This window comes from Neovison vison, chromosome 6 (genome assembly GCF_020171115.1).
Source record: "Neovison vison isolate M4711 chromosome 6, ASM_NN_V1, whole genome shotgun sequence".
Lineage (NCBI taxonomy): Eukaryota > Metazoa > Chordata > Mammalia > Carnivora > Mustelidae > Neogale > Neogale vison.
Window position 1 is genome coordinate 219,816,329 of NC_058096.1, and position 21,637 is coordinate 219,837,965.

The 21,637-nt window shown below is 58.7% G+C and overlaps 2 protein-coding genes across 5 annotated transcripts in view; both read left to right on the forward strand.

Moving 5' to 3' along the window:
- Positions 1-1,795: 1,795 nt before the first annotated feature.
- GPR108 (G protein-coupled receptor 108) lies at positions 1,796-7,845 on the forward strand. 4 transcript variants are annotated; one of them, XM_044254412.1, is made up of 18 exons: positions 1,796-1,939; positions 2,537-2,656; positions 3,473-3,523; positions 3,690-3,772; positions 4,447-4,547; positions 4,675-4,736; positions 4,845-4,913; positions 5,020-5,124; positions 5,326-5,459; positions 5,557-5,632; positions 6,132-6,205; positions 6,287-6,404; positions 6,507-6,637; positions 6,725-6,768; positions 6,890-7,035; positions 7,190-7,273; positions 7,370-7,494; positions 7,685-7,845. In XM_044254412.1, the coding sequence occupies exons 1-18, from the start codon at positions 1,820-1,822 to the stop codon at positions 7,755-7,757; spliced, it is 1,716 nt and encodes a 571-aa protein (XP_044110347.1). In that variant the 5' UTR covers positions 1,796-1,819; the 3' UTR covers positions 7,758-7,845. The 4 variants fall into 4 exon arrangements, with proteins under 4 accessions (XP_044110347.1, XP_044110349.1, XP_044110350.1 ...); XM_044254414.1 differs by having other exon boundaries at positions 6,986-7,035; XM_044254415.1 differs by lacking the exon at positions 5,557-5,632 and having other exon boundaries at positions 4,675-4,767; positions 6,986-7,035.
- Positions 7,846-13,656: 5,811 nt separating this feature from the next.
- C3 (complement C3) overlaps positions 13,657-21,637 on the forward strand; it is a 33,034-nt gene continuing 25,053 nt past the window's right edge. The window contains exons 1-17 of the mRNA XM_044254417.1: positions 13,657-13,800; positions 14,077-14,269; positions 14,600-14,762; positions 14,858-14,928; positions 16,622-16,716; positions 16,804-16,886; positions 16,979-17,069; positions 17,222-17,324; positions 17,468-17,594; positions 17,820-17,935; positions 18,030-18,200; positions 18,611-18,820; positions 18,941-19,147; positions 19,506-19,664; positions 19,988-20,117; positions 20,386-20,457; positions 20,630-20,833. Coding sequence (XP_044110352.1) covers positions 13,730-13,800; positions 14,077-14,269; positions 14,600-14,762; positions 14,858-14,928; positions 16,622-16,716; positions 16,804-16,886; positions 16,979-17,069; positions 17,222-17,324; positions 17,468-17,594; positions 17,820-17,935; positions 18,030-18,200; positions 18,611-18,820; positions 18,941-19,147; positions 19,506-19,664; positions 19,988-20,117; positions 20,386-20,457; positions 20,630-20,833 — 2,266 coding nt within the window. The 5' untranslated portion in view covers positions 13,657-13,729. The remainder of the gene's footprint in view (positions 13,801-14,076; positions 14,270-14,599; positions 14,763-14,857; positions 14,929-16,621; positions 16,717-16,803; positions 16,887-16,978; positions 17,070-17,221; positions 17,325-17,467; positions 17,595-17,819; positions 17,936-18,029; positions 18,201-18,610; positions 18,821-18,940; positions 19,148-19,505; positions 19,665-19,987; positions 20,118-20,385; positions 20,458-20,629; positions 20,834-21,637) is intronic.

Sequence of the window (21,637 nt, forward strand, 5' to 3'; positions counted from 1 at the left end):
TGAGAGGTCCTTCCCCCCACCCCATCGCTGGAAGAACCCGAGGTCACCCCGCTCTTGCGGGCCGGCCCGGCTCCAGACATCTCTGCTGGGCCTACTAATGGTCTGGTTCCCTCCGGCCACAGGGCGGATGGGAGGACTTCGATCCTGCCCAGAACGCGCCTCTGCCAAGGCCTGGTCCATTAGCACCCCCGCCGCATCCTGCCTTCCCCCACCTCCCGAAGTCTGCGCCGGGAAACTGAGGACAGACCGTCCTTGGGGCACCGGGCCCAGGTCTTTCCTCGGCCCTCATCCAGTCCGCGCTTCCACCTGCCCATTTTCCAGTCGCATCCATTTAGATCCGATCAGGTTTCACTGTACAGACCCTGGTTCCGACTCCACCTCTCCCTCCAGACACTCAGGCCCTGGGGCTCGGAAGTCTGTCACCTTGCTCATAAAAGTGTGTTCACACCTCATTAATCTCTTTAAGGCACTGAGATGAAAAGGGAGAAAGCCCTGCAGCGCCCACCTCATCCTCCCTTCTCCTGCCTTTGGTACTTAGTGTCTACGGAGGTAACAGACGCCCCCAGGCACAAGTGAGACTCTAAGCCTCCTGGCTCCCAGTACGCATACCAGTACCCACACCAGGGAGCCCAGGAGGCTAGCCCCAGGAGCCCACAATGAGACACCTACTGGGACAGATGGCTCTGTTGGGACCTGGCCCCACCTGCTGGTGGCTTCTGGGCTAGAAAACCTCAAGTTGCTGTGCTCCAGGATTTGGGGGACCAGGCGTGTCAGGGGCTCAGCATGGGTTCTGATCTCAGTGGCTTAGCCTGTTATTAGAGTCTCAAACTCAAACTGGAATTGGGATTCGTTCCAGGTCGACACCGCATTTGGGATGGGATCTCAGACTGGGGTCAGTTTAGCGGAGGGGTCAGCAACCCACTAGGGGGGCAGGGACTCAAACTAGGGTCCAGAGGTCAGGCCTAGTCTGGGATCACGGCGTAGTCCAGGTTGGGGGCTCAACCAGAGACTAAGGCCCCGGCTCGGTGTAGGTCGAAGGTCAGAAGGGAGTCAGGTTTTCAGGCCGACGTCCGGGCTCAGCGGCAGGTAAAGACTCAGCCTGGGGTTGGTGTTCAGCCAATCAACGAGTCCGGCGTGGGATCTATGGACGGGCTACTCGGTTGCCTCACTCTAGGATAGAGGCTCCGCCTAATGCTGGAATTCAGCCCGAGGTCATAGGTCATCCTGGGGTCAGGATTTAGCCTGGGGCTAGGTTTCGGCCTTTCGTGGATCAGGAAGATTAGAACCGGACAGGCCTCGGCAGACGTGCGTGTTTACCAAAAGCCTGGGCTCTGGCTGGGAGCCACATCCCAAGAGTGAAAAGAGGAAGTCCGTCCTTGGGGATATTGGGAAATGTAGTTTATTGAATGCCCTGTACCCCTCTCTGGTCTCACTGCATTCTGGGTAATGTAGTCCTGGACCGATCTTCAGTTGGGCGTGGGTGAAGGATCTGTGGGTGAAGGAATTCCGCCTCAGGGGCGGGATATCAGATCCATTAGAATTGGTTAGATGGACTGTTTGTCAAATTACATCAACACAACCTTTCTCGTGATTGGTGAGAGCGGAGGAGGGATTAAGCGGTATCCGCAGCCTATTCGGAGCTGGTGACGTCCATTTGGTGTCGTACGGGGGGGTGGTGCAGATTTTCGAGGAAACGGTCGCTGACTGGCTGGGAGGGCCTGACATGCTAGAGGGTCGGCCCCCATCGTGCGGCGATTGGCTCACCTTTTGGAGGGTGGGTGCGTCAGAGGCGGTGTCAGGGGAGGTGGCGGCTCCAGAGATGGCAGTGAGCGAGAGGAGGGGTCTCGCCCGCCGGAGCCCCGCGGAGTGGGGGCAGCCGCTACTGCTGCTCTTGCTCTTGGGCGGCTGCTCTGGGCGCATCCACCGGCTGGCGCTGACGGTGAGTCCCGCCGCGCGGCGGACTGGGGCGGGGGCCGCAGTTTTGCTCCTAAGAAGCCCCTGGTTTGGAGTGGTCTCGTCCTACCTCCCCCTCTGCTTACGCGAGATGGAGCGGCCCGCCGCCCCCCGCCTCCCGGCCCCGAGTGGTCTCGTCCGAGGAGTCCCCCTTAGTCCTCGCGTGGAGTTGCCTGGCCGACCACGCTCGGGTTGTGCCCGGCCCACTGAGGGTGGGACTTCACCTCCTGGGACACCCCCTCGCCCCCGTTAGTCTCCTAAATTCTTGGGATCGCTCTGGGGGCGCTGGGATTTCTAGAATGGGTTCCTCCGGGCACTCACTGGGTTCTTGGAATCTACGACCTGTCGGGGCTCCTAACCCCAAGATGAATAACCTTGCTCTCGTGGTGGGGTAGGGGGCGGGGTGCTCCCCCCCCCCCCGCCCCAGTGCGGAGACCTCCAGGTGCCCCAGGCTTTCTCTTCCTGGACTCGGAACAGCAGCTGGAGGAGCTGGGGCTACCCGGTTCCTATCTCGCGCCGGAGCCGTGGGGCTGGGTTGGTGGGAAGAAGGCTGAGCTGCCTGTGCCTCCTTGGTGTCCGGCAGGGGGAGAAGCGAGCAGACATCCCGCTGAACAGCTTCGGCTTCTACGCCAATGGCTCCCTGGAGGTTGACCTGAGCCTCTTGCGGCTGGGCCTCCAGGAGACAGAAGAGAAGGACCCGCTGGTGAGGGGCTTTGAGGAGTTTGCTGGAGGAGGGCGAGGGGCGCACGTTTCCCACCCCCACCTGCAGCCCCCAGTTCGTAGCTCCGCCTCTCATCCATGGGCTGGCTCTTGGACAAGTGCTCTGGTCTCTCGGAACCTCCGTTCCCTCATCTGTAACGTGGGAATAATAAAATCTCGGGCAGTGTGTGCTGGGCCGTGAGCTGCGGTTGGTGGAGGGAGGGCACACCAAAGCCCAAGACAGCCCCAGCTCCTGCAGTCAGAATGAGTAGCTAGCATTTTTTTTAATGCCACTGAGTACCAGGTACCGGGCGGAGCAGTTTCCGTGGGTCTGTTCTCTCGCAGCCGCCTCTCAGGGATGCTGTGAAAACGTTAAGCCTAGAGGTATGTGGCTTGCTCAAAGTCACAGTGCCCGGATGCAAGCAAGTCCACGTGTGCTGGATTCCACAGCTCCAGGCAGGAAAGCCGTCCACATTTTATCTGTTTATTTGTTTATTCCATCAACATTTTAACGGCGTGAAAACAGGGTGGGCAGGGGCCCGCAGATCAGCGAGAGATGCCCGAGGCTCCCCGCCCCCCGCAACCCGGACTCCCAGGGAAGTGACATTGAAGCTGAGTGGCACCAGTTAGGAATTAAAAGAAGAGTATGAGGGCCCAGGGTCAGGACAGGCTGTCGGAATTCCAAGAGTGAATGTGGGACCTAGCACACAGGACGGGTTCAGTCAATCCAAGGTCAAGTTTCTCTTGCTATGAAAAGAGGTGGTTTGGCGAGGTCCCTGTGCATTCCCTCATTTCTTCTCCATTTCTTTCCACCTGGCAGGTGGGGTTCAGTCTGACTCGGGTTCGATCTGGCAACGTTCCATCCTACTCAGTGAGTGGAGGAGGAGTGGGGGAGGAGGGAGGAGGACACGCCCCCCTTCTTTCGCAGGGAGGGGAGCAAGAAGTGACCCTCCCTTGCAAGGGAGATGGGGAGGGGGCAGGGAGGGGCCGGACTAGTGGGAGGCAGTAACCAAGACACCCTCCTGCCCACTCCCCAGACCCGGAACCCCCATGACTGTCCTCTCCAGAAAAACAGCAGCAACCTGCTAGTTCTCTTCCTCATCAACACCAAGGATCTGCGGTAAGCTGACGGACCAGAGGCTCCGTCATTTGTCTTTTCTGGGGTCTGATACTCACATAAGCTACCAGGTGGAATGAGAAGCCTGCTGGAAAGAGCCTCACGCACTTAGGAGCAAAACCACTTGCTTTTTCATTTTGCCTTCCAGCCTTGTGATTGTGGGAAGGAGGGAGCGAGGGAAGGGGGCAGCCCAGGGAGAAGACACAGAGTCGGGGTCTCAGGGCAGAGATCGGACACAGAGCAGTGTTGGGAGAATTGATAGCCGCCGTTCCTACTTGCCGAATGCTTCCTAGGTGGCAGGGAGCGTCCCGCAAACTCACAGGTGGTAACTCATTGACCTTTTACACCGATGTCATCCCCATTCTAAAGGAGGAAACTGAGGCCCAAGAACCAGAGTCTAGCAATACTGCATGGCCTGTCTTGTAGATAAGTATTCACGTTAAGCAGCGCGCTTAAGTGGGAATGAGTAAGTGTCACAGGAAGTGACAGTCGCCGGTGCAGGCAGGGCCCAGAGAGGGCAGCCATCTTAATCGCTGGTGGCCAGGGGCTGTGATCACTGACTCAGCCTGACACCGGCTGTCCTCAGAAAGGAGATCCCGAGGGCCCCAGGGGCCACTGAGTCCCTCCACACATGGGTGTGCATGACCCAGGCCTTCAGCCTCCTGGCCTCACCCCAGGGTACAGGTGCGGAAGTATGGGGAGCAGAAGAAGCTGTTCATCTCTCCTGGGCTCCTCCCCGAAGTGCCCTCCGAACCAGTCACCCCCAAAGTGGACAGCGGTGAGTCAGGCTGGCCGTGTGAGCAGGGACAGTGGACGGCCGGGGCTGTGCGTCTGCCCCCGCCTCCCCGTTTTTCTGCTGTCCTTCTGTCCATGCGTCTCTGAACTCATTTATTTGCCCCCCGTAGGGACCACCGCTGCGTTTGACAAGGCCAAGCTAAAACCCACAGTGTCTCAGGGGGACCAGCAGGTTCGAAGAAGCCAGGGCAGGAGGGAGGAAGGTCTGTTCCTTTTCCGGGGGTGGCCTAGGGAGACCCAGGCCGTGGGGCCAACTGATGCTGGCCCTCTGTCCCCTCAGGGCCTCAGTGGGAAGGACAAGGAACTGGTCCTGGGTCTCGGGCATCTCAACAATTCCTACAACTTCAGTGTGAGTGTCTGTGAGCATCTGCGGCCCCACCTCCCCCCAGAGTGGGGAACCCCCAGGCTGAGCCCCCACCTCCCCTCATCTTCCCCTCTCTGCCCCCACCACCCAGTTCCACGTGGTCATCGGCTCTCGGGCCGAGGAAGGCCAGTACAACCTCAACTTCCACAACTGCTACAACTCAAAGCCGGGCCGGGAGCAGCCCTTCGACATCACGGTGAGCAGAGGCGGGCCGGCCACACCACATCCTCCCCGGGGCCGTGCTGGGGCACGAAAGCCCGTGTGCCCACCTGGGAGGCGGGAAGACTGAGGCACGGAGAGGGGAGCTTGAGAGAGTGAGGGCGAGACGCACCGTCGCGGCTCTGCACATCCAGAGCCGGCGTGAAATCCCCGCCGCCCACCCCTGCCCACTCCCCAGGTCATGATCCGGGAGAAGAACCCCGAGGGCTTCCTGTCAGCGGCGGAAATCCCCCTCTTCAAGCTGTACATGGTCATGTCTGCCTTCTTCCTGGCCGCTGGCATCTTCTGGGTGTCCGTCCTCTGCAAGAACCCGTAATGCCCTGGCCCCTGGGGTGGTCCCTCCGCCCCCCCTCATCCCTGCTCCTGACCAATGCCTCCCACCCCCTTCTGTCCCTGACCCCCCTGCCAGGTACAACGTCTTCAAGATCCACTGGCTTATGGCAGCCCTAGCTTTCACCAAGAGCGTCTCCCTTCTCTTCCACAGTGTGAGAGCCTTGGGCTGGCAGTAGAAGGGGGTGGGCTGGGGTCTCTGGGTCGAGGAAGAAGCCCGTAGAGCCCTTTACCCCAATCTCTGCAGACCCTGGGCTTGGGAGTTCACGTGTCCCAAATGTCCCCATGGCTGGCCATTTGTGTCACTGTGGCCACCAACTGTCCACCTAGCTCAGCTGTCTGCCTGTCCTGTCCATCCGTGATCGTCTGTCCTTACGTCTAACTGCCTGCTGGCCTGGCTCCGACTCTCCCCCTGATGAACGGTCTCACTGTCCATCCAGCTGTGACTTCCCTCCCCTTTGTCACAGCCACGACCGCCCGTTTCTGGGTCCACCCGCCATCCCCATCACAACTGTCGGTTCTGTCACCTTTGTGGCCCCCGTGCCCACAGTGACTGTCTGTGTCCCTAAACCACCGCCATCCTCCCAGTTGCACCACCGCCTACCCCCACGTCCATCTGTCTGTCTGACTGTCCGTCCATCCATCCGCCTCCAGATCAACTACTACTTCATCAACAGCCAGGGTCACCCCATTGAAGGCCTCGCTGTCATGCACTACATCACGCACCTGTGAGTGCCCTTCTCCGTGGCAGGTGGGGGGCGGGCTGGGGGGCGGGCACCACCCCCCTCACCGCACACACACCCTCCCAGGCTAAAGGGCGCCCTCCTCTTCATCACCATTGCCTTGATCGGCTCCGGCTGGGCCTTCGTCAAGTACGTCCTGTCAGACAAGGAGAAGAAGATCTTTGGGATCGTGATTCCACTGCAGGTGCCGCTGGGGCCCTGGGGCGGGCGGGCACACATGCTCTCTTGGGGCACAGCCACCCACCCACCCCGCACTGCCCCCTGCCCACCTCTCCCCGCCCTGCAGGTCCTGGCCAACGTGGCCTACATCGTCATCGAGTCCCGCGAGGAGGGTGCCAGTGACTACATGCTCTGGAAGGAGATCCTCTTCCTGGTGGATCTCATCTGCTGTGGTGCCATCCTCTTCCCTGTGGTCTGGTGAGGCTCCTGCCCCCAACCCCCGCCCCCTGCAGACGTGGTAGGAGGCAGTGCTGACAGCCATCCGGGGCCCCCCTCCCCTTCCAGGTCCATCCGGCATCTCCAGGACGCGTCCGGCACAGATGGAAAGGGTGAGGCCCTGGTTCCCGGACTGCTGTGCCCTCGGCCCCTGTCCCCACTTCCAGGCCCCTCATTCTGATCCCTGGATGTCCCTTCCCTCCCCAACTGCCCCTGTTTCGTGTCCTCTGAAAGGCCTCCCCTCCAGACTTCCTGCCCCTCGGATACTCCCCAAAATGGCCCTCCTGCATTCCTTTCCCCTCCCCTCCCCCGTCCGCGAACACCCGGCAGTGGCAGTGAACCTGGCCAAGCTGAAGCTGTTTCGCCATTACTACATCATGGTACGAGCCCTCTTCTCACTGAAGCAAGTATTTGGGGGTGTTTTGTCTTTGCGGGGGGGGGTGTATACAACCAGCCGCTGGGGTGCCCACTCTAGCCCCTCTGCCTGCCACTCCGAGCCCACCTCTGGCCTCTGCCCGACCCCCTGTCCCGCAGGTCATCTGCTACGTGTACTTCACGCGGGTCATCGCCATCCTGCTGCAGGTGGCCGTGCCGTTCCAGTGGCAGTGGCTGTACCAGGTGAAGACCAAGACCCCAGGTGGGGTGGGCAGGTAGGCCGACAGTGGCTGTGGGTGGGGGGCTATGCCTGACACTGCCATGCCCCTTGCCCCCCAGCTCTTGGTGGAGGGGTCCACCCTGGCCTTCTTTGTGCTCACCGGTTACAAGTTCCAGCCGGCAGGCGACAACCCGTACCTGCAGCTGCCCCAGGAGGACGAGGAGGACATGCAGATGGAGCAGATGTGAGCCTCCGGGCGGGGGCACCTCTGGAGGCAGAGTGGGTGGGGCTCTGGGACTGCAGCCAGTGGGGGGAGGTGGGGGGAGGTGGGCGGAGGTGGGCAAGCTGCTCTGGGCGTGGACTTGATGAGCCTTGGGTGAGTGGCCCCCAGTGCCCCTCAACTGCCAGACCCCCTCCCTGCTGTTTGCCTTTAGAATGACCGATTCTGGGTTCCGGGAAGGCCTATCCAAAGTCAACAAGACAGCCGGCGGCCGGGAGCTTCTGTGATCAGCCCCCAGTGTCTGGACGGGTCCTCCTTCCCCCACCTCCCGCCTCCGCCCTCCGCACACATTCCTCACCCTCCAGCTCCGCTCCCAAGGCACGTGCGGTGGGGGAGAAGGGCGCGCAGTGGTATGGCACCCTGCTCTCCGGGACGGGAGGCCCAGGAGCCCATTCAGAAGAGAGCTCCCTTGTCTCCTCTCCCCCCACCCCACCCCGGGGCAGCCCTCTCTCTGCCCCAGAGCCACCCACCGCTCACAACTGTGCAATAATGACCGATCTGTTTTGCTACCCTGGTTCCTTGCCTTTCTGGGTGTTGAAGTCTAACACAGGCTGTGCGTACAGTTTAGAAACCTGTGTTCCTTGCGGAGGGAGGGTTGCAGCCTCCTGGTGTTGAGGACAGAGCAGTGGACACGACCCGCTCAAGGGGCTTACAGTCTGGGGTGGGGGGCCGGTCAGGGAGAGGGCTGAGTCACTGGACAGTTTCATCACAGGGCCTTGACCTAGCCTGGGAAGTCAGGGAAGGTGACTGGAGCAGTAGGGGAAGGGCAGCAGGCCCAGGCAAGGGGACAGCACCCGCAGAGGCTGGCGGGCCAGAAAACGTGGTGGGCAGACCCACAAGAGCTCACAGCAAAGACTGGACACGTAGTGACTGCTTTATGCCACACCCTCCTCCAAGACTTCTGTGGACCCTCATTCCTATCAAAAAGCCTGTGAGACACAGAGAGGCTAAGTCACTTGCACAGGGCCACACAGCAGATAAGTTGGGAGACTCGGGACTCAAAACAGCAACAGTCATAGCTGTGCTTTCCCACTGCCCCCTTGCACCTGGGCTTCCCGTGGCCAAACCTTTTGAACTTGCCCCCTTTGTTGTGTGATCCTAAATAAGTGGTTTCACCTGTTTCTCAGCCTTTGAAGGGGGGGGGGATCCCACGAGGTCACCGAGTATGGCCCAGGATAATGCTGGGAGTGACTCAGCACAGCCTAGCCTTTTGTGAACTGCAGCGGACTTTGAGGAATGACCTCTGATTGGGGACAGACCTGAACGTGTGCACGCCACACACACACACACACACACACACACACACACACACACACGGGCATTCCTGTTCCAGCACACCCTTCAGCTAGAGTGCCCAGAGCCCCTTTTGGAACTCTGGGAGGTACTTCTTTGGGGAGGGGGGCACAGGCAGGGGACAACGGGTAGAGAATTGGGCTGGGGTCAAGGCTTCCTGCAAACGGAAGCAAGCTTAACGGGCACAGGTGAATAAATAGCCCTGCCAGACAGGGAAGTGGGGAGGCATTGCAGACTGAGGAAGTTACGTGGAGGCAGAGGAGCCCGGAATAGCCTGGCAGTCCCACTGCAGGGCTGGCTGGAGCTGGGAAGGGGCGGGGGGAGGGGGGAGAAGCTGGCAGAAGCCCCAGGACGCAGACGCGGTTGGACTTCTTACCGGTGCCTGCAGGAGCTGAGGAAAAGTTCAAAGCAGGGAAGGACATGGCCGTACAGGATCGAGGTTTTACTACTCCTGTGCGTGCGGGGCTGGGCAGGGTCGTGGCTCCCCAAAGATGTCCGCGTCCAGTCCATGGAACCTGCCAATGTCATAGTTTGTGACAAAAGGCACTTTGCAGCGGTGATTCAGTGAAAGACCCTGAGATGGGAGGGGACCCTGGATTGCCCAGTGTCAGCACGAGGATCCTTGCAAGAGGTCCATCCGAGACGGAGGGGGACGAGAAAACTTGCCCAGAGGAGTGTGCTGTGGGGCTGGAGGGACGGAGGGGCCACAAGCCTCGAGTGGAGTGGCCTCTAGAAGCAGAAAAGGCTGGAAGATGATTCCTCCCCTGGAGCCTCCCGAAGGAAATGAAGGAACACAGGCTTGCCTATACCTTGATTGCAGACATCTGCCCCCACCCCCAGACCTGTAAGATAATAAAGGGGTTATTTTCAGCCACCAAGTTTGTGGCCATTTGTTACAGCAGCGGTCAGAAGCTCATACAGTTTAGGAACATGAACTCTGGACCCCAACTCTTGCCAGCTGGGGGATGTTGTGCAAGTGGTCAAAGCCCTCCGTTTCTTGGTCTGCAAAACAGGCAGAATAAACAAGGTTGGTGGGATAAGGCGCTGCGTCTGGGTCTCACGGAGCCTTTCGCCTCGTTCCCGCGTATTCCTGTTTTCGACATCACGATGCCGTAGGATTGCGAATCTGGGTTTTTAGAAAAGGTCCCCAGTTGCTATAGAGCATGTGGTGTGGACGCAATGAGCCTGCAGCAGGGAGGCCGCGGACCACAGGGTAAGAGAGGGGACAGACTGGGACAGGGAATCCAGGGCCCAGGGAGGAAGGGGAGACCTTGGCTTGGGGACCTGGCGGGGCTGCCCCGGAAGTAAAGCACGAAGCGGGAAGAGCAGGTGTTGGAAAAATAAACACACAGTCCAGGTGTGCGGGACACCAGGCTGAGCATTCTGTCTGCTGATGCCACCAGCTTGTCACCCCAAGACTCAGAGAGAAGTTCCATGGTTGTGATGGTCCAGTTTACAGATTAGGAACTAGGGCTGGGAGGTCAAAAGCCTCTGCCCCTGTATCCTCCAAGGCGGGGGCGGGGGGGGGGCGCGGCTAGAGGGGGCCTTGGGGCCCAGGCCTCTGCTGACTGCGAGTGAGGGGGTGTGGGGGTGGGGGCGGGGAAAAGGAGCCAAGGGGCAGAGGAGACTCAACCAGGCCAAGTTTACTTTCAAGTTAATGAGTAATAAGTAGTGAGAAGGGGAAGCTCAGGCTGCACGGTGAGGGGAGGCAAATTCTCAGAAAGCAGTGTAGCAGGGCACCTGGGTGGCTCAGTGGTTAAGCCGCTGCCTTCGGCTCAGGTCATGATCTCAGGGTCCTGGGATCGAGCCCCGCATCAGGCTCCCTGCTCAGGGAGCCTGCTTCCCCCTCTCTCTCTGCCTGCCTCTCTGCCTGCTTGTGATCTCTCTCTGTCAAATAAATAAATAAAATCTTTAAAAAAAAAAAAAAAAAAGAAAGCAGTGTAGCAAAGACCCCATTCTGGAAGTGGGGGGCCAGGAGGGAGCGGAGGTCCCTGCCATTCCTGGGCCTGACACTGCCTCTGAAGGGTCAGAGGTGAGGGGCGGGGGAAGGCAGGGAAGTAACCGCACTCAAGCAGGTGTGGATGGGGGAGCACCTCCTCCCACCCAGAAATCATGCCCACTTCCTTCCCCTTCTTCTCTCCTTGCCCTTCCAGCTAGGGTGGCCTGACATGACACAGGACACCGAGCTCCGTCTGAACTGCGGATAAACAGCAAATGCTCTGTTGGTCCCAGAAACCAACCGCACCCAGCTCAGGCAGCCTGGTTCTCCCTCCCTCCATATCTGGAATGCTGGGCAGGGTGCGCCAGCTAATCAGAAGTCCCATCCCCCGGTCTCCTCCTCTGTCTCCCCTGCTGCCTTATCTTGCCTGTCATCCTCCTGCACTTCTGGGCAGAAATGCCCACCCCAGGAAGAAGCCTCAGAGAATTCTTTCCTTCCTAACAGACCCTGTTCTGCATTTGCCTTCATCCCTCTGGTCACTTCCTAGAGATCGGGGACAGGACCCTTCCCAGACTTCCACCACCATGGGCATAAAGTGTATAAGCCCAGGGCTCTGAAGCATCTTAGCACCGCTCCTGGTCAAAACAGCAGGAGCTATCTTCGATCCGTCCTTCGGCAGGATTAACGGAGATGCAGAGAAAGAAGGAACCAGGCCTGGAAGGGAGGCAGAGGCCAGCAGCAACACCTGCCCAAGACGGTCAAAGAGCTCCAGTGTTTAAGGCTGTGATTAATCGAGGAAATAGGGTAGGGTTGGGGTAGGGCAAGGGCATAGAGGGAGTGATGGGGGGTTGGGAGATCCTAGCAGGTTCCCCTTCCTGTTTCAGAAGTCTAGTCTCGATTCTGGACAGTAAGCAGGCATTGCCCTCTCCCTCCTTCTTCCAAAGAAAGGGTGTTGCAATCAAAACAGACAGGGGCCAAGTTTGTTCTGTTTCTGCTCGCCTCCCCCGACTCCAGGCATGCCAGCAGAGCCAGGAAAGGAGTGTGGTTTACAGGAAATCCTCACCGAGCTCCCCTTTAACCCCTTCCTTTGGACTCTGGAAACCAGAGATGGGGACCCTCCACACCAGTTGCCAACTGCACCCCGGACTTCACAAACCCCTTACCCCGGACGCACAGACTTGCTGGGAATCCAACAGATGCACCTGAGGCAAAAAATGCAAAGCTTTGCCAACAGGTCGTCATGGCGAGGCAGTGGGGAAATCAGCAATTTCCTGCAGGGTCAGCAAGAATGTAAATCAATACAGTCATGGAGGGAAATACAGAAATATCTGGTGAGATTATTCACGTACATGAGTCCCCTTTGATCCAGGGTTACGTCCTTTCATGGCAAGAGCGACTCCGCGTAGTGAGCGCCATAAATAACCTCACTTTACCTGGGGAAACTGAGGCTCGGGGTGGCTATTCGTCAGGTGGCCAAAGTTTACCACTACTAGAAAGCGTTGCAGGCTCATCATTACTCACTGGAGAAAACACAGCTCGGCTCGTAAGCATGCAACTCGGTCCGCGGGAAAGGCGGGTTCCTTTCGCACATGTGCGGCGGTTGCCTCAAAGAACAGGAGGCTCTCTTGGCACCGATATTAAACAATCTCTAAGGGACATTGTGAAAAAGCAAGGTGTGACCCAGGCAGGGAGACCCGGAAGTACAGGACGCAGAGAACACTGATCACTTGTTTTCAAAACTCCCAAACGCTTACCAATGCGTAAGGTGTCTCTGGAAGGAACCAGAAGTTCAACCGTACTGTGATATTTGAGACCTGGAAGTTTGCCAACAGGAAAAGGAGGAAAGTGACCTTTGCCCTGTACACTTCCTTGCATCTCTTAGCCGTTGAACCATTTGAGTATATCAGGTATTCATACCAAAAAACTAAATACAATTCATAATAATAGAAATAATGACAGATTAAGAGAATGTTGATGTAAGACAGAAAAAAAGCTAGCAATGGGGACTTTGCTCAATGATGACTTTTTTAAAAAAAAAGATTTTATTTATTTGAAAGACAAAGATCACAAATGGGCAGGGAGGCAGGCGGGGGGTGGGGGGAGCAGGCTCCCCGCCCAGCAGAGAACCCCACGCGGGGCTCGATCCCAGGACCCTGAGATCATGACCTGAGCCGAAGGCAGAGGTTTAACCCACTGAGCCACCCAGGTGCCCCAGTGATGATTTTTTAAATCATCATAGTCATTCAGGCCATGTCTGTCACCTGACGAGGGTAGGTGATGAGAGTTCCAGGCTCCCCTTGCCCTAAAAAGCATGCTCTCCTGCATAGCAAACTTCTACACATACTTCAAAGCCCAGCTGACATATCCTCTCCGCTCAGAAATCTTCCCTGACCTTCCAAGCAGCAGGGTTCTTCTCCACTGGGGAGAAGAGTGGGGCACAGAGTGTCTGTGCTGGACTCTGTACCACCCCTAGCCTTATCCAAGCATGGAGGAAGGGCTTTCGCTACCAGCGTAGAGAAGGACTGATAGGAAGGGGTTGGTTAAGAAATGCATGGCCAGAAGTGGACTGGGGATCGGGCCCCGATATCTGGGGTAGGGGACTCTCTGGTCCTCGGTATTCCTCTACTACTACGTACGTACAATGAGAGAAGTTTCACCAGCTGTCCTTGACCCTGAGGGAGGCCATGGCAAAGGGAAGGTGTGTTTGTGCTGTAGGAGGACATGCCCTTGGGTTAGTTACCCTAGGACACACCGGCCCCAGGGACTGAAAAGCTTAGGAAACGGTATTGAGAAATCTGGGGCAGCCCCAGGGAGGGGGAGGCCAGGGGAGCTGTGGGCTGGGCTACGGTGGGGGTGGGGGAAAGGCAGGAGCCGGATAAAAGGCACCTCTCACCACCTCTGCTCATTCCCTCCCAAGCCTCTCCCTCCATCCCTCAGTCCCTCTGTCCCTCCACGTCCCTGGGCACCATGGGGCCTGCCTTGGACCCCAGTCTGCTGCTGCTGCTGACCAGCTTCCCCCTGGTGCTGGGGGATCCCCTGTGAGTATCACAACCCCTTCCCAAACGTGTTCACTTCTGAAGTCGGGAGTGGGTGTTTGTGGGATTCAGGGTTGTAATGGGGGGTGTGCGTTTCTCGAACCAGGAGTCTGCGGGTTTAGGGTGCATGTGCTGTGGTCTTCAATGATTCTGTCGCAGTCGTGATTCAGAGGCCTCGAGATCTGACTGCGTAGACCTTAGGAGTTTCACGATGTGTGGGTGAGGATTGGGATGCCAGGTCCCTAGAATAGCATCCCCTGCCTGCGCCCACTCCGGCAGGTTCTCCATGATCACCCCCAACATCCTGCGGCTGGGGAGCGACGAGACTGTGCTGCTGGAGGCCCACGACTGGAAAGAGAACATTGCAGTCACAGTCACAGTCCACGACTTTCCGGCCAAGAAGCAAGTGCTGTCCAACGAGAAAACCGAGCTGAACAGCGCCAATGACTACCTGAGCGCGGTCACCATCAGGGTGGGTGCACAGGCTGATGTCCACCCCCTTCCCTTTTTGAGCCCTTCCCACTTTGGAGCCCACTCCTGAGACTCCTCCTTCAATTAGCCCCTCCTATCCTGAGCCCCCTGTCTGGGCCCCCCTTCTCTGACCCCTATGGCCTCTCTAGCCCATGCTCCCTCTCCGAGTGGCCCTCCTCTCCCAGCCTGGGCACACCAGGGAGAGCAGGAGGGCTGGGCAGGGGCTATTGGTGGGTGGGGCAGCTGTGGGTCCCACCAAAGGCCTGGGGGCTGGATGTGGGCCAGGGGCCCAGAAGGAGAGCCCTAATGTCCCTCTCTGGTCCACCCCTAGATCCCCAACAACAAGGATTTAATATCAGAGAAGGGAAAAAGCTTTGTGACTGTCCAGGCGGCCTTTGGGGCCACCGTGGTGGAAAAGGTGGTGCTGGTCAGCCCTCAGAGCGGGTATCTCTTCATCCAGACAGACAAGACCATCTACACCCCCGGCTCCACGGGTAACGGGAGGGGCAGCGGCTGGAGAGGGCGGGGCCCGGGCTGTGGGCAGGGGCAGGGCCTCACCCAGCGCCCCCTCTCTTCCACCCCCTCCTAGTCCACTACCGGATCTTCACCGTGGACAACAACCTGCTGCCGGTGGGTCGGAGTGTTATCATCGACATCCAGGTACGAGCCAGCCAGGGCCCCACGGACGCCCCGAGAAAAAACTCAAGGAGAGACCAAGAGAGAGACTCCAGAAAAGGCACATCTGACGAGACCTAAAGACAGAGAAATGTGTTAGAGGCACAAACACAGAAAGAACACTGGAGACGGGGCAGAGATCCAGGGATACCACGTGGATTCTGGCTCCAGATAAATCCCGGGTCACTGACAGGTCCCTTCCCCTTCCTGAGCCTCAGTCTTCTCATCAGAAGATTGGGGGGACACGGATAAAACCTATGTAGCTCATTCCGCCTCCTGCAGCCAGAGGGCGCCCGCGAGCATCCAACTCAGGTCCCGCCCTCCTTTACCCAGAGCCCTCCAGGTGTTCCCACCTCCCTGGGGTAAAACCGTAAGGCCTCCTGCGGTCCCCAAGGCCCTGCGCGACCTGCCCTGTCCCCTTCCTGCCCTCCCCTCCTCTCTCTTCCCCTTACTCACTCGGCTTCAGCCACGTGGGCCTCCTTGCTGTACCTCCAACTGCCATGCAGGACCTGCCTCAGGTCCTTTGCACAGGCTGTTCCCCTGTACCCAGAAAACCCTCTTCCTCCAAATACCCACACTGCTTGCCCCCTCGCGTCCTTCAAGTCTTTGCTCAAATGTCACCAATGTCCCAGTTTTACAGAGAAGCCTCCTTGAGCATCCTGTAAAGTTGCAACCTCCCTCCCCCACAACCTACACACACTTTACTCTTCTCCCTTATTGTCATCTCCTCCTGGCATCCTAGCAATTGGATTTATTCATTTGCTAATTGTCCCCCCTCCCACAACCTCCACAGAACCTAAATTCCACACGGGAAGGGATTTTTTTTTTTTTTAATCTGTTCATTCAGGACCTTATCTCCTGAACCCAGCACAGTGCTTGGCATATGCTAACTTAATAAAAATTTACAGGGAGAAGGGAGGAAGGAGGGAAGGGAAAATGGAAGGACGAAATGAAGGAGGGAGGGAGGAAGCAGGTCGTTCTCAGAGACTCATCATGAGTATTTCTTGAAATCATGCAAAGGGAACAGGGACCAGGTTCTGACAGCCATGAGCTGATTTGGGGAGTCAGTGGAATTTGTGGGAACCGGTGAGCACACACTTCTAAGGGCACAGCCTCAGCCCAGTCCCAGTCACCCCAAACCAACAGGAATCCATTCTCCACAATTATCCCCATCTCCAGGAGGAGCCAGAGAGCCAGAGGTGCACAGGATGTCTCCTGACATTTAATTATTGGCAACAAATGAAATAACGTGGACTTGGTCGAACCACGTGGAATTGCTTTCCGTGTGGGTCAAAGAGTCAAACGCAGGCACTTCTTTGTGGCCCAGATTCCTGCAGGAAGGAGGTGATAAATGCTGGTTATTGTTAGTCTTCAGACAGACCCTGATGACTGCGAACTCCTGCTTACTTTAACCACGTCCCAAGCCAATGAAGTAGGGGCTCTATTTATCTCCTTTTTCTCCGTGGGCACATTGAGCACAGAGAAGCTAAGTAACTTGCCCAAGGTCACACAGCTCACAAATGACAGCGCGGGGATTTGAATCCAGGCCGACTGACCCAAGTCCATGTTCAAAAGCAGGAGTCATGACACACAGAGAGTGGCCAGACACAGAGAGGGAGAGGAGAGCCTGAGGGCTAAGCCTGATCTCTGAAGAGACACACCCTCCCTGTCTCCGCAGACCCCAGACGGTGTTCCCATCAAGCGGGACTCCTTGTCTTCTCTAAACCAGGCTGGCATCTTGTCAAAGTCTTGGAACATCCCGGAGCTGGTCAAGTATGTCAGGCAGTCCTGGAGGGGGTTCCCTTTCCCAAGAGAGGGCGTGGGGGGCATGTGGGGCTCACCGCCCTGTCTTCCCCACAGCATGGGGCAGTGGAGGATCCAGGTCCACTACGAAGATGCCCCGCAGCAAGTCTTCTCTGCTGAGTTCGAGGTGAAGGAATACGGTAAGAGGAGGAGGGCGTCTGGGTGGGGGTCCCCGCAGCGCCAGACCCCAGGCCCCAGTGCTGGTGCCCTACTGGTATGTCTCTTCCCCCAGTGCTGCCCAGTTTTGAGGTTCACCTGGAGCCTGAAGAGAAATTCTACTATATCGATAACCAAAATGGCATGACGGTCACCATCACAGCCAGGTGAGGGTCTGGGAATGAGGCCAGGGGGAGGGCTAGGTGAGGTGTGAACCAGGTGAGAGCCGAGTGAGGGTGCAGGGGCGCTGCGGGAGGAGCGAGTGGGCGCTGAGCATGCCGTTCGGGAGAGGAGCATCTGAGACTCTCTTGCCTCTCAGGTTCTTGTACGGGAAGAATGTGGATGGAGTAGCCTTCGTCATCTTTGGGGTCCAGGACGGTGACCACAGGATTTCTCTGGCCCAGTCGCTCAGTCGCGTTAAGGTGCTCTGCTCCTCCGCGCTGCCTCCACTCTGAACGTCCGCTCCCCCCAGCCTCAGCCCTCCCCCAGCCTCGCCCCTCCCCCAGCCTCGCCCCTCCCCCAGCCTCGCCCCTCCCCCTCTCTGAGACTCCTCTCTTCTCCCCAGATCAACGATGGCACTGGGGAGGCCAAGCTGAGCCGAAATGTCCTCCTAAACGGGGTGGAACCCTCCCGACAAGAAGCCTTGGTGGGGATGTCCTTGTACATGTCGGTCACTGTTATCTTGGACTCGGGTGAGACCTGGTCTGAGGGCAGAGGCCCAGCTGAGGGGGGAGGCCCCGTTGGAGGGCAGAGGCCCGGAATGAGGGTGGAATCCAGTCTGAAAGAGGAGGCCCAGTCTGAGGAGGGAAACCCAGAATGAAGGTGGGATTCGGTCTGAGGTGGGAGGCCCGGTAGGAAGGCGGGGTCCAGTCTGGAGGGGTGGCCCAGGAGCCTGCCCTCATGGCTGGCCCCCTCAGGCAGCGACATGGTGGAGGCGGAGTACAGCGGGATCCCCATCGTGACCTCCCCCTACCAGATCCACTTCACCAAGACACCCAAGTTCTTCAAACCATCCATGCCCTTTGACTTCATGGTGAGACCCAGGGTGGACCTGTAACCCCCAACCCGGCTCCTGGCACTGGCCCCACCTCTGGGTCCACTTCTGTGCCCTCCACCTGCCCCCACAGGTGTTCGTGACAAACCCTGATGGCTCCCCAGCCCACGGCGTCCCCGTGGAGATCAAGAATCCCAATAAAGATCAAGGGTCCAAAGACCAAGGCCAGACCTCGACGCGGAATGATGGTGTAGCCATGCTGACCATGAACACGCCCAAGAGCAGAGAGCCCCTGACCATCACCGTGAGTCCTTGCCCGCCTGGAGCCCCATTGCAGAGAGTCGGGCACAGAGGGTCCCTGCCCTCTGCCTCCAGCCATCCTGCCATGGGCAGAGTAGGGCCCTTTTATTTGCATAAGGGAACCATGCCATTCCCTTAAGGATATTTGCACTCACACCGAGATGTGTTCATTCTCACAGAGGGGTTCTGCTCTGCACTAGGGGTCCTTCCGGCTGCTCAGCTATCTTAGAAGGATCACTGTGATTATATTCAACCCACCTAGATGATCTAAAACAATCTCCCATCCGCTGATCCTTTATTTAATTCCGTTGGCAAAGTTCCTCTTGCCGCAGAAGGTACCAGATTTGCAGGTCCCAGGACTGAGGACACGGACATCTTTGGGAGGCCAGTATTCATCCTTCTTTCCTTGCCCAGGTACGCACGAAGAAGGAGGGTATCCCAGAGTTTCGACAGGCCACCAGGCAAATGAAAGTCCAGCCCTACAACGCCATGGGCAACTTCAAAAACTACCTGCATCTCTCTGTGCCTCGCTCGGAGCTCAAGGCTGGGGAGACTCTCACTGTCAATTTCTACCTGCGAGTGGACCCCAGCCAGGAGCAGTCCATCACCTACTACACCTACCTGGTCTGTGGCTTGCTAGGATCCCAGGCACCCCCCTCCCCGCCGCTTCTCCAGAACCCCCAATCCTAGGTCGCCCCATCCCCCCCCACCTTGCTGATCTTTATACCGACCTGCCCCTCCCAGATCATGAACAAAGGGAAGATTTTGACTGTGGGTCGCCAGAAGCGGACACCTGGCCAGGACCCGGTCGTCATGTCTCTGAAAATCACTCCTCAATTCATTCCTTCCTTCCGCCTGGTGGCTTATTACACAGTCTCCGGCAGCGACGGCAAGAGGGAGGTGGTGGCCGATTCCGTGTGGGTGGACGTCAAGGACTCCTGTATGGGCACGGTAAGCTTCCCAAGCCTCCCCCTTCACCCATCTTGGGACACCCCACGAGCCGGTGCTTTCTGGTATCCACCTCTCTCCAGCCTTCCCGGCAGGCTCTCCACCAGGGTCAGAGCCTTCTCTGCCTGTGACCTTGCCCAGCCCCTCCTCTCCCCCAACCCCTGCTCCCAGGGCACTGCTCTGTTCCAGCCCCAGGGGCTCTCTTGCTCCCACACTCTCTCTCCTGGCCTTCAGCCTTGGGTCCCTCTGGCTCCGCCTTCCTCCCCTTCTTCTCCTGCCAACTGCTGCCCTCGGACTGACCTAGAAGACAAGACGCCTGGCAGCGCTGACCCCTCTCTCCTGCCCCTCCTGCTCCCCACAGCTGGTGGTGAAAGGTGTTAGGAAGGGCGAAAGGCCGTATCTGCCTGGACAGCAGATGATGCTCAAGATCGAGGGTGACCCCGGGGCCCGAGTGGGGCTCGTGGCGGTGGACAAGGGGGTGTTCGTGTTGAACAAGAAGAACAAGCTGACTCAGAGCAAGGTGCGCCCCTCCCCCCACCCCCCACCCCCCATGGTTGGGTGGAAGGCAGCGGAGGCAAAGGGGTGGCGTGGGGCTGAGGTGGCGTTTGCAGGGAGGGGAGAGCACAGGAAGCGCTGTCAGGCCTGCGCTGGAAGGAGCGGACACAGCGGGTGGAAGTCAAGGGTGCAGTGGGAGTGCGGTTGGTCGGGTCCACGCTGGGGGTGCTCGTGGCCACCGGCTGGCCCGCGGCTCTGAGAGGGGTCTGGGAGGAGAACCAAGGGAAGGGCGGGCGCGTGGGCCCCGGGGGCTGGAGGCCCGCACCTGACCGCTTCCGGCCCCCGCAGATCTGGAACGTGGTGGAGAAGGCGGACATCGGCTGCACGGCGGGCAGCGGGCAGGACTACGCCGGGGTCTTCTCGGACGCGGGGCTGGCCCTCAAGACCAACAAAGAGCTGCAGACGGCGCAGAGGACCTGTGAGCGGGAGCGAGGGGGCGGCGCCTCTGCGCTCGGGCTGAGCGCGCTGGAGGGCTGGGTTCTGGGGTGGGGGGCCCGGGTTCCAGTCCTGCCTCGGCCACCACCTAGCCAGTCCCGGCTTTCCGAGCCTCGGTTTCCTCCTCTGTCGCATGGGAGCAACACCTCCCTTCCCCCGTGGCTACTGAGAGGGCCTGTCTGAGGGAGGAGCGCCTGGAGGGCTCCCGATCCGTCCTTGACCCATCCCGTTGGTGTCCGCCTGCCCCTCAGCTCTCGAGTGCCCCAAGCCAGCCGCCCGGCGCCGCCGCTCCGTCCAGCTCATGGAGAAGAGGCTAGACAAAGGTGGGAGCCCTGGCCGCCCCCCCCCCCAGCCTTGTGCAGGCGGTGGAGGTGGGGGCCAGGAGGGAGGAGGGCAGGGCCTGGCCGTGGGGGCGGCCTCCCTGCCGTCTGTCCCGAGGGCCTCCTGCCCCGGGGCCGGAGCTGCGGGCGTGACGCGGGCTCTGCGCCCCCACAGCCGGCCAGTACCCGAAGGACGTGCGCATGTGCTGCACGCAAGGCATGCGGGACAACATCATGAAGTACCCCTGCGAGCGGCGGGCGCAGTTCATCGCCCACGAGGAGCAGGAGCGCTGCGTGAAGGCCTTCCTGGACTGCTGCAACTACATCACCCAGCTGCGGCTCAACTACAGCCACGACGACCCCCTGGGACTGGCCAGGAGTGAGTCTGGCTGCGGGGGGGGGGGGGGGGGGCCGAGAGTGGACGGGGGAAGCCAGAGCTGGGAGGCCCCACCTGAGGGGGGGGAGGCCCCGCCTCAGAAGGGAGGGGCCTGTCTGAGGGAGGAGGGGTGTCTGAGTTGGGAGGGGGCCCGTCTGAGGGAGGAGGCCCCTTCAGAGCGGAGAGGAAGCGTCTGTCTCAGATGGGTTTTCAGCTTGCCTTTACCAGAGAAAACTAATTTATGGTGCTTTCCAAAGAGGTGCCTAACTCAATGCCTAACAACCTTTGTGGCTTCATTTTCATTCATTCATTCATTCATTCAGTTCTGGGTAAGACCAAATGTGCACCCACTTGAAGGTTTACATCTCAGGCCGAATAAATCCTAAGCAAAGCCAAGAGAGATTTCTCTTGTAATAACCCCACCTAAAGCAGGCCACAGCAGCTGAGGGGACTGGCGTGGCCTAACTGCCGTTTGCTCAGAGGCTTTGAGCCCCCTGAGGCCTGATCCCTCCTTTTCAAAAATGCTTTTTAAAAATGGGTCTTGACTGGGGGAAAAATCTCTCTGCTAGGACAGGCGCTGGCGAAACTGAACCCAGGGACAGCGCACGGCGAGCAGCACAGGACCTTTTGTGAGGGTCACCTTGGCAAATTCCCAGCTCCTCCCAGCCTTTCCAGATTGTTCTTTTTAACCATTTTATGCAGAGCGTTCGCTGCCCTGGTGATCATTTTACCTGGTCCTTTGAACCCTTCTTTTGTACATCCCACTGTTTTTTTTTTTTTAAGATTTATTTATTTATTTGTTTATTT

What these genes read in the sequence shown, in the direction of transcription:
- GPR108 (XM_044254412.1), top strand. Translation starts at nt 1,820, where the DNA reads ATGGCAGTGAGCGAGAGGAGGGGTCTCGCCCGCCGGAGCCCCGCGGAG. An exon ending in TCCACCGGCTGGCGCTGACG is followed by an intron (nt 1,940 to 2,536) that starts GTGAGTCCCGCC and finishes GGTGTCCGGCAG; the next exon opens with GGGGAGAAGCGAGCAGACAT. An exon ending in ATCCTCTTCCCTGTGGTCTG is followed by an intron (nt 6,638 to 6,724) that starts GTGAGGCTCCTG and finishes CTCCCCTTCCAG; the next exon opens with GTCCATCCGGCATCTCCAGG.